Below are 13,326 nucleotides of genomic sequence, written 5' to 3' on the forward strand. Positions count from 1 at the left end.
GCTCATGGGGCACTGTTTACTGATGCCACCCTGTCCCTCTTGCAGGATTGTGCAGCTGGCTACACCCGGACAGGCGGTGGGCTCTACCTGGGGCACTGTGCGCTGTGCGAATGCAACGGGCATTCAGATTCCTGCCACCCTGAGACCGGCGCCTGTTCAGTAAGCAACTTCCATAGGCACATAAACTCGGGTGTAAAAGTGTATTGGGAAATGATCCATAATGAATTGAGGAAAAAATGTTTAAAATTGATTTTCGAAAAACAACAACAGAATCCTTTCTCTTGGGGATAATTCAGACTGAAATTCCCAGGTGTCAAAAAAGGTTATTTATGTATGCCACTACTGTGGCCAAATGGGATGTGGGAAGCAAAGTTCTTAACCCAAGGTTCTATTTCTGGGTTAGCGGAGTCTGTAACCTGAAGTGTCTGTAACATGAAGCGTCTGGAACCCGAGGTACCACTGTACTAATACCAATCATTCAAGTACCAAATTATTCAAGTACCAGATCATTCATATAAATTAGGTGGCTAGAATTGATGGCTTGATGATTTACTTTATTTCTGCATTCCAAAATCTTATGGATTTCAATTACATTCCGGTCAAAATAACAATCCCTTATACAACTACTGCAATATTAATAACTTCTCCTTTTTAACTTTTATTAAACAAACATTACATACAAAAAAACCACAAACTAATCTTACATTGGATATTTCTAGACTAAAATAGTTATTGCAGTATACATAATCAAATTGTCAAACATCTAGAATAAGTGTGTATTATATAAAAGAAATAAAAAGAGAGAGAGAAAAGAAAAAGAAAAATGCACAACGATAAAACCAAAAAATTAACAAAACTAAAACTACCTATCAAACGAAAAAGCAGTATTTAGTTAATTCAAACCAGTATCAGGGTGTTCTGCTCACAAAGTCCCTCATACTGGGTTGAATGCCATTTTTGATTTGTTGGTTTGTTGACTTCCGTCCACTCTTTGCGGATTCAATTCAGCCATTTCTATCTTTGATCTGTATTTAATTATTTGTCTCCATCTTGGGATACCTCTGTCTGCGAAATCAGTCTAAACACAGCCAAGCGTTATTGTTGGAACCATGTTTATTCAAGTAATTTTAATAACTTCTAGTCTTGTTGATTTGCCCTTCCCAGAGCTGCCTTCATCATGCTGCTGGGGAGTTCTGTGAGAAGTGTGCACCCGGATTCTACGGAGACGCTACTGCTGGCACCCCAGAGGACTGCCAGCCCTGCGCCTGTCCGCTGACGGATCCGGAAAACCAGTACGATGTTGGCTCATTGAGAGAGAGAGAGAGAGAGAGAGAGAGACTGAGTAGATGGGGGCTTGACCGGGTTTCAGGATGGGCTGGCAGCGGGTGTGGATTTGTGGGCAAATCTGCTTTAGCTAGCCACTCCGGGTGGATAAAGGTATCAAGGGTTACAAAAGAGTATTGGGAAAGGGGTCCATAATGAATTGAAAAAAATGTTTAAAAGTACTTTCCCCAAAAAACCCAGAGTCCTTTCTGTTGGAGATAATTCAGACTGACATTCCCAGGTGTCAAAAAGGTTATTTATGTATGCCACTACTGTGCCCTGGGTTTTGTTAGCCCCAAAATGGAAAATGAGTGAGCTCCCAGCCAAAGAAGAATGGCAACTTAAGCTGACGGAATATGCGCAGCTTGCGGACCTGACATATAGAATAAGAGAACAAGAAGAACATATGTTTAGAGGAGACTGGAAAGCGTTTATTGAATATATGGGAAATCATTGTGTACAGCTGAAAACGCTGGCAGCATTAAGATAAATTCAACAGTGCAAATAAGTTGTGATGGATGCAATAATGGCATTCAGAATGGTGCAGTTTCTGTAAAATATGCAGGGATTTATGATATGTAAAATGAACCGTGGAAAGAGAAAAAAAGGAAGTCACGGATATTTCAAGGATGTAAAAATGAGTACTTTGAATTGTAAAACAGAAAATTGAAAAAAATATATATATACCCCCCAAAAGCTATCAAGGGTTAGTAGCCACAGTGACTGCTCTGTTTTTTGGGCTTCCCATTGAGGCAGCTGGTTGGCCCCCGTGAGAACAGGGTGCTGGACTAAGATGGGTCTGATTCAACAGGGCTTTTCTTATTTTTTCTTCCCATGGGGGCACCTAGATAGATGGTCTCTCCCTATCCAGGGGCAGTCTACCTTCAAATTCCAGTCCCTGGAAATCTCAAATGGGGGGGAGAGCATTACTGCTTGGGTGCTGCTTGGGGGTGTTATAAGAAAACCTGCTCCCTTTCCCTTAGGGGCTATTCCAGAGCCCTTAAGTGGGTTCCCTATCAGTAGGAGAAAATAACAGAGGCCAACCAGAGAATGTTGAGAAGCAAAGTGGCTAGCAAGCCTGATCTTTATTCAACTGTTGCAACAGGGTCCTCACTCACCACACGCAGGAGGGAGGAGGGACCCAGAACATTGGGGCTTATATAGACTTTTGAAATTGCCCACCCTGTAGCCAGAGACCACCCCCCAAAAAACATACATACATCACAGAAGGAGGCAGTCTTCAGCAGAAACCCTGTTTGCCAGGATACCTGACAGTGGTCACTGATTGCTTTATCTGGGCAGAAGGCTTTCTCCATTTGCCACTCTTACTGCAATGACTATTTGAGGTCATTGGGAGAGTCAAAATGGCTTCAGGATTGCCCTCTCGTACCATTTGAGGCACATGGTTCATATATTTAGATATGTGTGCATTTGTGAATATTCTATATTTGGGACCTTAAAATTCTTATAACGGGCTTCCCTGCTGAGGGGCATCTGGTTGGCCAGGTTAGATGGACTCTTCTGATATCCTTTAAACCTCCTGACTCTTCTTCCTTACTTTATTTATTTTTTTCAGGTTCTCAAGGACGTGTGAGAGCCTGGGGGGCGGAGGCTACCGCTGCACAGCCTGTGAGCCGGGCTACACCGGCCAGTATTGCGAGCAGTGAGTATCCAACTGGCCGGCGGACGAGCAGGGATGTAGCTCAGTAGCCCTTTTGGTTGTGGATCTGCCCCAATGTTAGGATTTTTATCTATCCGAGCTGCTACAGCGAGTGGTACTATGATTTGTATACATCATGTGAGTGTCTGAGAGAGCGTGAGAAAGAAAGGCTGTATTATCTCTTCCTACTGAGTACTATTTAAAAGGACGCGGGTGGCACTGTGGGTAAAACCTCAGCGCCTAGGACTTGCCGATCGCATGGTCAGCGGTTCGAATCCCCGCGGCGGGGTGCGCTCCCGTCGTTCAGTCCCAGCGCCTACCAACCTAGGAGTTCGAAAGCACCCCCGGGTGCAAGTAGATAAATAGGGACCGCTTACCAGCGGGAAGGTAAACGGCGTTCCGTGTGCTGCGCTGGCTCGCCAGATGCAGCTTGTCACGCTGGCCACGTGACCCGGAAGTGTCTCCGGACAGTGCTGGCCCCCGGCCTATAGAGTGAGATGGGCGCACAACCCTAGAGTCTGGCAAGACTGGCCCGTACGGGCAGGGGTACCTTTACCTTTACTGAGTACTATTGGAAGTTGATTTCGCTTCTATGTGTGTCGAGGTTCTGTACTGGTGCAGCACAGACGTACTGATGGAGTCTCTGTATAGGTAAAGGTAAAGGGACCCCTGACCATTAGGTCCAGTCGTGACAGACTCTGGGGTTCAGCGCTCATCTCGCTTTATTGGCCGAGGGAGCCGGCGTACAGCTTCCGGATCATGTGGCCAGCATGACTAAGCCGCTTCTGGCGAACCAGAGCAGCACACGGAAACGCCGTTTACCTTCCCGCCGGAGCGGTACCTATTTATCTACTTGCACTTAGACGTGCTTTCGAACTGCTAGGTTGGCAGGAGCTGGGACCGAGCAACGGGAGCTCACTCCGTTGTGGGGATTCGAACCGCCGACCTTCTGATCGGCAAGTCCTAGGCTCTGTGGTTTAACCCACAGCGCCACCCAAGTCCCGGAGTCTCTGTATATAAGACTGTAAATAAAGTAGTTTTTGTGGGAATGTTCAGGGATGCAGGAGAGGATATATTGTCTGATAATAGCCTTTCCAACTTGTGTTAACAAGTTCACCATTTAGCAGAGTAACATTCCCCTTTTTAAACTTGCAGCGGATGCGTTTGCTCAGGCTCGCTAAAGCCTCTATAATAACTGTTCTGGTATTTCCCCCTTATTCCCTCATAAAAGATAAGACACAACGCAGTCTTCTACAAAAGTATAAAAAGAGTTTACTCACATATCATTCTGTTCACAATAGGATCCCAGAAGGCAGACTTAGCTTAGAAAAGTAACATTTACCTGGAAACTATCTCATAAGAAGACAGTCCCTTTGTCCTCTCTTGGCTGGAAGCCAAGAGGGCATCTTTGGCTAAGCAGATGTTGCTTTTTCGATGCCTGTAGTCAAAAAGAAAGAGATGGCTGCCCTGCCCTGTGCTTTTGTCATTACCTGCACAGGTGAGGCCACACCCACCTCTAGTCACATGCAGAGGAAACCTGTCCCAGCCCAGAAGGAAACAGGAAGTTTACCTGCTGGCTGGACAAACATTCCTCCCCATGTGCAAACATGCTCACTCTAGGACTGTTGTACTTGACTGCTCTTGTGTTTCACATCCCACAGTTTTAGAACTACGATTGAGTCTTTCTTCTTCTATAATATACCAGAAGGCTGGCGTGCTCTTTTCAGGAGAGAAGGGTCGCTTATTACTGGCTGCTCTGGACTGAAGAAGATTTACAGCCAGAGAGGGCCACCGGGGAACGCTCCGGAGACTTTGCAGCCTTCCCAGGGCGTTTTTCCAACACCTAACTCTCAATAACTCTTCTGTCACCGCTGTTAGGGCTGTTAGGGCCACTGACTGGTCTCTTTCCCAGAGGTGTGACTCTCACCTGTCTCTCTCTCTCTTGCTTCCTTCTCAGGTGTGCTCCAGGTTACGCAGGAAACCCTAATATCCGTGGGCAGAAGTGTGTGTCCCTGGGTGAGTACGAAGTCCGCCAGCTGACCTCTGCCTTAATACACACACACACACACACACTGCACACGCCACACTGCCAGCCGTGAAGGGTTGCTGTGTATAGATAGAGGAGCCCGCCAGGTCAGGCCAGTAGCATATCTGGCCCAGCTTCCTGTTCTCATAATGGCCAACCAGAAGCCTGTGAGAAACCCACAAGCAGGGATGCTTTAGCTGAGATTCCTGCATTGCAGCGGGTTGGACTAGATGACCCTCACGACCCCTTACAGCGCTCCGATTCCATTATCCTTTGATTCTGCACTGCAGTTTCGAGCAGCCAAGAGTCGGAAGCACTGCTTCCTCCAACTGTGGATAGCCATCATGGTTCATAGCCATTGGTAACCTTTTTCTCCATGAATTTGCCCCATGCTCTTTTAGAGTCATGTAAGCTAGTGGTCCTCCCTGCTTCCTGTGTAGGCAAGTTCTGTAGTTTAACTCTGCACTGCAGGAGGAAGGACTTCCCTTTATCCTCCTCAAACCTTCCAAAACTCAGCTTCGTCAGATGTCTGCAAGTTCTTGTGTTCTGTTTGTTTGTTTTTTATAATAATTTTTATTAGATTTACATATACAGTCATACCTCGGGTTACAGACGCTTCAGGTTGCCTTTTTTCAGGTTACGGACCCGCCGAAACCTGGAAGTACCGGAACTAGTTACTTCCTGGTTTTGGCTGTCGCTCATGCGCAGAAGCGCTAAATCACACTTTGCGCATGCACAGAAGCACCGAATTGCAACCCGCGAATGCTGTGGGTTGCGAATGCTGTGGGTTGCGTACGTGCATCCCGCACGGATCATGTTCGCAACCCGAGCGCCCACTGTAATCACATTACGTAGCATCATATCTTCTTATTTAACCTTTTTGGCTCAACTCAAGTTCTAGTATTCTGAGAGAGAGGGGTGGGGTGAGGAACCTTTTCTTTCTCTTTAAAAAAATATATATTTATGCTTCTCAGGTTTATACATTTCACTAATTTTACAATCATTTCAGCATTTCAAAACTTGACTTCCTTCTCCCTCTTTCTGCGGTTCCTTAAATTTTTTTTTAATACCTTCTGCATATCCAAATTAACTCAATTTGCTCAATTTGCTACTTTACTCTTTACTCTTTACTCTTACTTTACTCTTTACTTTACTCTTTACTCTTACTTTACTCTTTACTTTACTCTTTACTCTTTACTCTTACGAAACTGCAGGTTATTACAGTAATCCTGCCAGTGTTCTTATCTGTTTACAATTTATCTAAATATTCCATAAACCATTTCCATTATTTTATAAAAAGTTTGTTATTGTGATTTCTTATTTTTCCGGTAAGTTTCGTCATTTCTGCATATGCCATAAGTTTTTGTATCCATTCTTCCTTTGCTGGGACTATTTCTTCTTTCCATTTCAGAGTGAGTATCATTCTTGCCACTGTACAGTAGTAGTATTCATGAATAAGTTTCTATGAAGTTTAGGTAGTTCTGTCCCTATAATTCCCAATAGAAAAGCTTCTGGTTTTTTAAAACAAAGGTTATTTTAAACATCCTTTTCATTTCATTATATATCATTTTCCAGTAAGCTTTAACCTTACTACAAGACCACCACATATGATCGAAAGAACCTTCTTTATCTTTACGTTTCTGTCCCTAAATTCCCAAAAGTATGAGAATTACAGTTTTTCTTTGGGAAAAATCTTTTCTTTTTCCACTTCTTCCTGGGCATGCATCTTTGCATACTATTCTATCCCTAAACCTTTCTTCCTAGAGCAGTCGCCCCTGTCAGGAGTTCAGCCTATACTCGAGTAGGACCCTGGCAGAGACACATGCCCGAGTGCCATGTTCCCTCCCTCCTGGTCATTCGTTCAGGAGCTTCAAAAGCTTTATTCTGCCCGAATATCACAGCGACCGATGCCAACAGACATCGGCACACTTAGGGATCTGCAGAGTTTGCGCATCATGCGTGACGGACCTCAGCAACTCAGCATTTTGGCTAATCTACTTTATTTACATATAAACACACACGGAGCACTGCAACATGGCTCCCTCTCTCTCTAGCATGAGACAGCAAAGAGAAAAAGGACAAAGGACAATAGTTCCACTTCACGGAACACAGTAACACAAACATCCTGTCTCCGTCACTTCCCACTCTGTGGAGTCAAAACATATACTGTCATGTGAAAGACAACAATCCCATGACTGCAATCATGGAGCAGGAATTCTGACAGCCCCATCCCTTCCATCATTTCGGCTGCCCTAATCTGAGCCTTTCTCAACTCCGCAGGTACTCCAGACCAGCCAGGCCTCGTCGTGCAAGTCCACCCTCCGCGGACCGCCGTCTCGCAAGGCAGCAAGGTGACCCTGCGTTGCCACGTCAGCGGAGCTCCACCACACTATTTCTACTGGTCCCGCGAAGATGGGCGCCCCGTGCCCAGCACCACCCAACGCAGGCAGCAAGGTGGGTTACTGTCAGGGACTGGGCAGAGGAGGAATGGTCGAGACAGCCTCCCCAGCTTGACTGTTTGAGGGAGGAGGAAGACGACGACAGTTTATTTACAATAGGAATTTGAGGGACGTCGCAGCTCAGTGGCAGATGAGGCGAAAAGTTGGGAAATAATGTGAGAGGAGGAGGTGGAAGAGGAAGCGCCAGGGGGGCGACAGCTGATGGACACAGTGTCTTTAGAAAGCATTCCAGACCTCCCCTCCCAGAACCCGGCGAGCCTTGAAAGTAGGGGAGCAAAAAGCTCAAAGGCAGAGGTCACGTAGCAGCACCCATAGAAGTGACGAATGAGGAAGTGGGAGAGATGGGAGGTGGAGATTCACTTAGGACAACACCATTATCCAAGAGGCTGGGTTCTATAGCCTCTCTCTGTAGATACGGAATAAAAAGTGGACGGCAAGAAACATTCCTTCGTCTTTGTACGTTCCTGGGCAACCAGCTGGGAGTCGCAGGCAGCAGCCAGACAGTTACTTTCAGGGGGAGGATGGAAGCTTTCTCCAGGCTTGGTAAAAGAATAAATTCTGAGCCGCTCGGTCTTGCTTAAAAGGAAGATGGCTACCTTCATTCATACGCTGACTCGGTGGACAATTGTGTGTGTCTCCCCTCCTCACCCACCGTAACACTTACGCACAGACTCCCTCCCAAAGACAGCCTTCTGTAAATTATGTACAATTTTTCTGGGAAAGGGTGTTTAAGGAGATAACAGAAATCACTGGGTTAAAGCTGACCGAAAGTCCAGAGGTAGCATTATTATCCATTTACGATGGGGTGGAAGGTTCGCAGGCTAGGAAGGACTTACTCACAAATTAATTTATTGACAGCTGCACGCATTATGATAGCTAGGAAGTAAAAGGGGCAAGCAGAATATAAAATGGAAGGATGGTATAAAGAGGTGTGTGGGATATAGCTATTGATGATAAATTGACATGTGCCATTAAGGTAAGACGGGGAATACGCAGGAGAAATGATTTCGATGAGATATGGAAGATATATTTGTAGAATTTGTATTGTTAAAACAGAAAGGGGTCAAACCATCGCAAGAGGTGCTGGAATTTTGGGAGGTTGGATAGTTACAGTGGAACGGTCTCTGTGGTGGGGTGCACATTTTTATTCTTATTTATGTATAATAATAATAATAATAATTTGTTTATACCCTGCCCATCTGGTTGGGTTTTCCTAGCCACTCTGAGTGGCTCACAACAGAATATTAAAAACATGATAAGTCATCAAACATTAATAATAATAATAATAGGAAAAAAGAAGGGCCTGCGGGGGGGTTGGACTAGATGACCCCTGGGAAACCTTCCAGCTCGTCTCCATCTCCCTTGATTTCCTCCCCAGGACTGGAGCTCCACTTCCCCAACATCCAGCCCTCCGAAGCCGGCGTCTACATCTGCACATGCCGCAACCCGCAGTTCAGCAATGCCAGCCGTGCCGAGGTGGTCGTCACAGGTGAGACGCACCTTTTTGCTAGGAGTGAACTTCCTGCGCCGGGAGGAGCTCGAGGCAGGAAGGGGTGGGTGCCGATTGACGGGAGCCGCAGGAGTCAAGAGGGCTCTCTGCTGTTTAACATAACTCCTCCCCTCCCACCCCACTAAATGGACCACGTCTGAGGCTCCCTTTGCTGCCAAAGGCTGGGGGAAATAGGCAAGTTGTCAACGATGGCACCTGGCGCATTTCCTTGGGGAGAGGATTCCGGAAACAGCATCCAAGGAAGGGCACGGATCTTGGCAAGGAGAAGGCCACAAGGGAGTCTTTCGCAAATCTCTCTCTGCTTCCGCAGAAGGCCCCAGCAAGCCCATCACAGTGACCGTGGAGGAGCAGAAGGTGCAGAGCGTGAAGCCAGGGGGAGACGTCACCTTTGTCTGCACAGCCAAGAGCAAGGTCAGCTCCTTCAGCCTTTGTGTGCTCATTTGCTTGCTTGCGTTCCTGTACCTGTTGCTTCAAAGAGCTCCAGGTGGCATACACGCTTCTCACCCTTCCTCATTTAATCCCCACGACAACCCTGAAATGTAGGTTCGCCTGGGAGGCAGCGACAGGCCCCTAGTGAACTTTGAGGCCAAATGGGAGGATTTGAACTCAAGGCCCTAGTTCAGGGGAGCAGGGTGGATGTTAAAGCCCCCAACCCCCTGTGTAAAAGTTAAAGGTTGCATTCAACCACACAATCCTCATTCTGCACTTGTAAGAATTGTCAGGAGCTCGTCCTACACTCGAGTAGGACCCTGGTAGAGACACATGCCCGACTGGCATGTTCTCTCCCTCCTGGTTGAGCATTCGGGAGCTTCAAAAGCTTTCTTCAGCCCGAACATCACAGCGACCGATGCCAACAGACATCGGCACACTTAGGGATCTGCGGAGTCTTCGCAACTTCCTTAACAGACTTCAGCGACTCAGCATTTTGGCTAATCTACTTTATTTACATATAAACACACACGGAGCACTGCAACATGGCTCCCTCTCTCTCTAGCATGAGACAGCAAAAGGACAAAGGACTATAGTCCCACTTCACGGAACACAGTAACACAAACACCCTGTCTCCGTCACTTCCCACTCTGTGGAGTCAAAACATATACCGTCATGCGATAGACAAAAATCCCATGACTGCAATCATAGAGCAGGAATTCTAAGAAGAAATCGGCTTTTTAATGTGACAGCACTTTGCAATTCCCTGCCTATTGACATCAGGCAGATGCCTTTGCTGTGCCCTTTTTGGCACCTGCTAAAATCATTTTTGTTCAGGCAAACCTCTCCAGACATGTCAAACTTTATGTGTGTTATTATTAGCTACCATTGATATGGCACTGTGGTCTAAACCACCGAGCCTCTTGGGCTTGCCGATCGGAAGGTTGGCAGTTCGAATCCCCGCAACGGGGTGAGCTCCCATTGCTCTGCCCCAGCTCCTCCCAACCTATCAGTTCGAAAGCACGCCCGTGCAAGTAGATAAATATGTAGCTCTGCAGCGGGAAGGTAAAGGGTGTTTTCATGCGCTCTGGTTTCCGTCACGGTGTCCCGTTGCGCCAGAAGCGGCTTAGTCCTGCTGGCCACATGACCCAGAAAGCTGTCTGTGGACAAACGCCGGCTCCCTCAGCCTGAAAGCGAGATGAGCGCCGCAACCCCATAATCGCCTTTGACTGGGCATAATTGTCCAGGGGTCCTTTACCTTTTTAAAGAATACCTTGAATATTCTTAAATACCTGTTTATGTTTCCAATGGAGAGTTCTACTATTTTCTTCCATATTTTTCTTAAACCACTTGTAGAGGTTTTCTTATAATCAAGCTACATACAAATTTCATTCAATTAAAAAAAAAACCCAACGCATTGAAAGAAATGTCTGTATACATGTTGCATGTTGAAAAACAAATTCTAGTATGAAAGTGCACATTAAAAACAAATGTGCATTCTTATTTTTATCATCATCATTACTACTATTCTCATTATCATCGTTTAATTTATTATTCACATCTCTGGTGTCAAAAGCGGGGGGGGGGGGGAGGAGGCTGGTAGAGAGGTAACACTACCTGTTGAAAAGCTGCCTGTCTTTGGAGTCCCAACTCTCTCCTCCCCTGGCTGCCCACCCCCAGTCTCCTGCCTACACCCTGGTATGGACACGCCAGAACAATGGGAAGCTGCCCAGCCGGGCCATGGACTTCAACGGGATCCTCACCATACGCAACGTCCAACCAGAGGACGCCGGGATCTACGTCTGCACAGGGTCCAACATGTTCGACATGGACGAAGGAGTCGCCACACTCTACGTGCAAGGTAGGGATGGAGAAAGGGGGCTGCATGCTCAGGGTCCTCCGAGGCTGCGGGCACAGCCGGATCGTGGCTCAACACCGACACCCAACGCTCGCCCACCTGGCCACAGGTTGCACACGGCATCTGAGCACGCTCGTCTCTGCCAGAATGTCACAAAAGATGGCTCCCACCTGTTGCTTCTTGGGGGTAATGGGAGTTGGGGTTTCAGGCGCCGGGATCAGAGAGGTCCATTCACCCCCTTTCTCCTGCTCGGAAGCCAGGCAAGCCTCTGCCAGTCAGTGCAGACGATACTGAGCTGGAGGGGCTCCGTAGAAGACCGCTCCCTGCGGTCCCGGCTCTGAAGGGAAGGGTTTACAGCTCAGTTCTAGAGCAGTTGCTTGGCATGCAGAAGGTCCCACGTTCCTTCCTGGGCTGCGTCTCCAGGTAGGGCTGGGGGTAAGGATCCTCATCTGAAAACTTGGAGAGCTGCTGCCAACCAGTGTAGACAATACTGAGCTAGATGGACCTTAACTTAGATCCTGTTTCTGACTTTCTCAGTACTGTGGGGACCAGAGCCTTTCTTTATTTTTAGTGTGAGGCAGGAGCTCTGTGGCAGAGCTGCTGCTTTGCATGCAGAGGGTCCCTTGTTCAGCCCCCAACATACCGTATTGACCCGAATATAAGCCGCACCCGCAAATAGGCCGCACCTTTAACATTCAAGGGGGGGGGGAGGAGAAAAAAAAAGACAATACCCAAATATAAGCATCTCCCTTAAAATTCCGCAGGCATTCACACCAATAAATGGCAAATGTAGAAGGAAATCCTACAGCGTGACCGTAAAAGCCAGTTTTTGTAAGGTCGTGAATTTAAGCCGCACTTTAACTTTTCACGGTTGGAATTTGGGGGGGGGGGAGTGTGGCTTATATTCAGGACAATATGGTACATCTCCAGGGACAATCCATTTCTGATCCACTGGGCAAGGATCTCCAGCTCTGGAAAACAGTCCCTTGGGTGCCCGGGGGTCCTTACCATTGGCCAGGCCCTCATCCTCCCTGGGCCTGGTTTTCATGTCCCTCTCCCTCGCCCGCAGCTCCGTCTAAGACCCAGATGTTCTATGGACCTGTAGAAGTGGTGGAAGGCCACAGGCCCTGTAAGTCGGTTTTGGCCCCCACTTGCATGCCCCATTGTCCATCGCTGCAAGGTTTTGGTTTCATACCCTCGCACTAGAGTCCTATCCACCTCTTTCTCCTCCTCTTCTGCATGGGTTTTGATGGCATGGGTGATGGGTTGTTGACACTCCTGTTTTCTACACCCACCCACCACCCTGCGCTACAGTCATCAGCATCACGCATGCTTCACGTCTAGGGTGACATCCATTTGCTCCCGCATGGCTCGGTTCCTTTCCTGATTCTGCGGGGTCTTGAGGGCACAGCACATGAGCCTTTCTCCATCCCTGTTCTGAAATTGCCACTGGCATGGACTCCCCACCCCGGCTTCCCAGAGCCGCCTTGAACTTTCCTCTCCCCAATTTAGCTGGACCCGCGGTCCACCCCATGGCCACCATTGAGCCCTCGCAGCTGAGCGTCCAGCCAGGACAAGCGGCCGAGTTCCGCTGCATCGCTACCGGGAGCCCAGAGCCCACGGTGGAGTGGATTGGTAAGCTTCCTGCTAGGTGACGCCGTGGCCCCTGTCTCCGAAAAGTCACCTTCCGTCAGGCATCCCCAGGAATTTTCCAGGGGACTTGGACTTGTAAATAGTTAAAAGAGTATTGGGAAGTGATCCATACCAAATTGAGAAAAAAATAATAACTCCTCTCTCTCCTCTGAGAGCCAGTGTGGTGTAGTGGTTAAGAGCGATGGACTCGTAATCTGGTGAACTGGGTTTGATTCCACGCTCCTCCACATGCAGCTGCTGGGCGACCTTGGGCTAGTCACGCTTCTCTGAAGTCTCTCAGCCCCACTCATCTCGCAGAGTGTTTGTTGTGGGGGAGGAAGGGAAAAGGAGATTGTTAGCTGCTTGTAAAGGTAAAGGGACCCCTGACCATTAGGTCCAGTCGTGACCGACTCTGGGGTTGTGCGCTCA

At 47.7% G+C, this 13,326-nt stretch overlaps 1 protein-coding gene across 1 annotated transcript in view; it reads left to right on the forward strand.

The window, feature by feature from the left end:
* The window catches only part of LOC114602821 (basement membrane-specific heparan sulfate proteoglycan core protein), a 154,075-nt gene that overhangs the window by 78,734 nt on the left and 62,015 nt on the right, over positions 1-13,326 (forward strand). Inside the window, exons 42-51 of the mRNA XM_077930990.1 lie at positions 46-159; positions 1,165-1,292; positions 2,900-2,986; positions 4,941-4,999; positions 7,290-7,463; positions 8,847-8,957; positions 9,289-9,389; positions 11,088-11,268; positions 12,335-12,394; positions 12,778-12,900. Coding sequence (XP_077787116.1) covers positions 46-159; positions 1,165-1,292; positions 2,900-2,986; positions 4,941-4,999; positions 7,290-7,463; positions 8,847-8,957; positions 9,289-9,389; positions 11,088-11,268; positions 12,335-12,394; positions 12,778-12,900 — 1,138 coding nt within the window. The remainder of the gene's footprint in view (positions 1-45; positions 160-1,164; positions 1,293-2,899; positions 2,987-4,940; positions 5,000-7,289; positions 7,464-8,846; positions 8,958-9,288; positions 9,390-11,087; positions 11,269-12,334; positions 12,395-12,777; positions 12,901-13,326) is intronic.

The sequence above is a fragment of the Podarcis muralis genome, chromosome 7 (genome assembly GCF_964188315.1).
Source record: "Podarcis muralis chromosome 7, rPodMur119.hap1.1, whole genome shotgun sequence".
NCBI classification, from domain to species: domain Eukaryota; kingdom Metazoa; phylum Chordata; class Lepidosauria; order Squamata; family Lacertidae; genus Podarcis; species Podarcis muralis.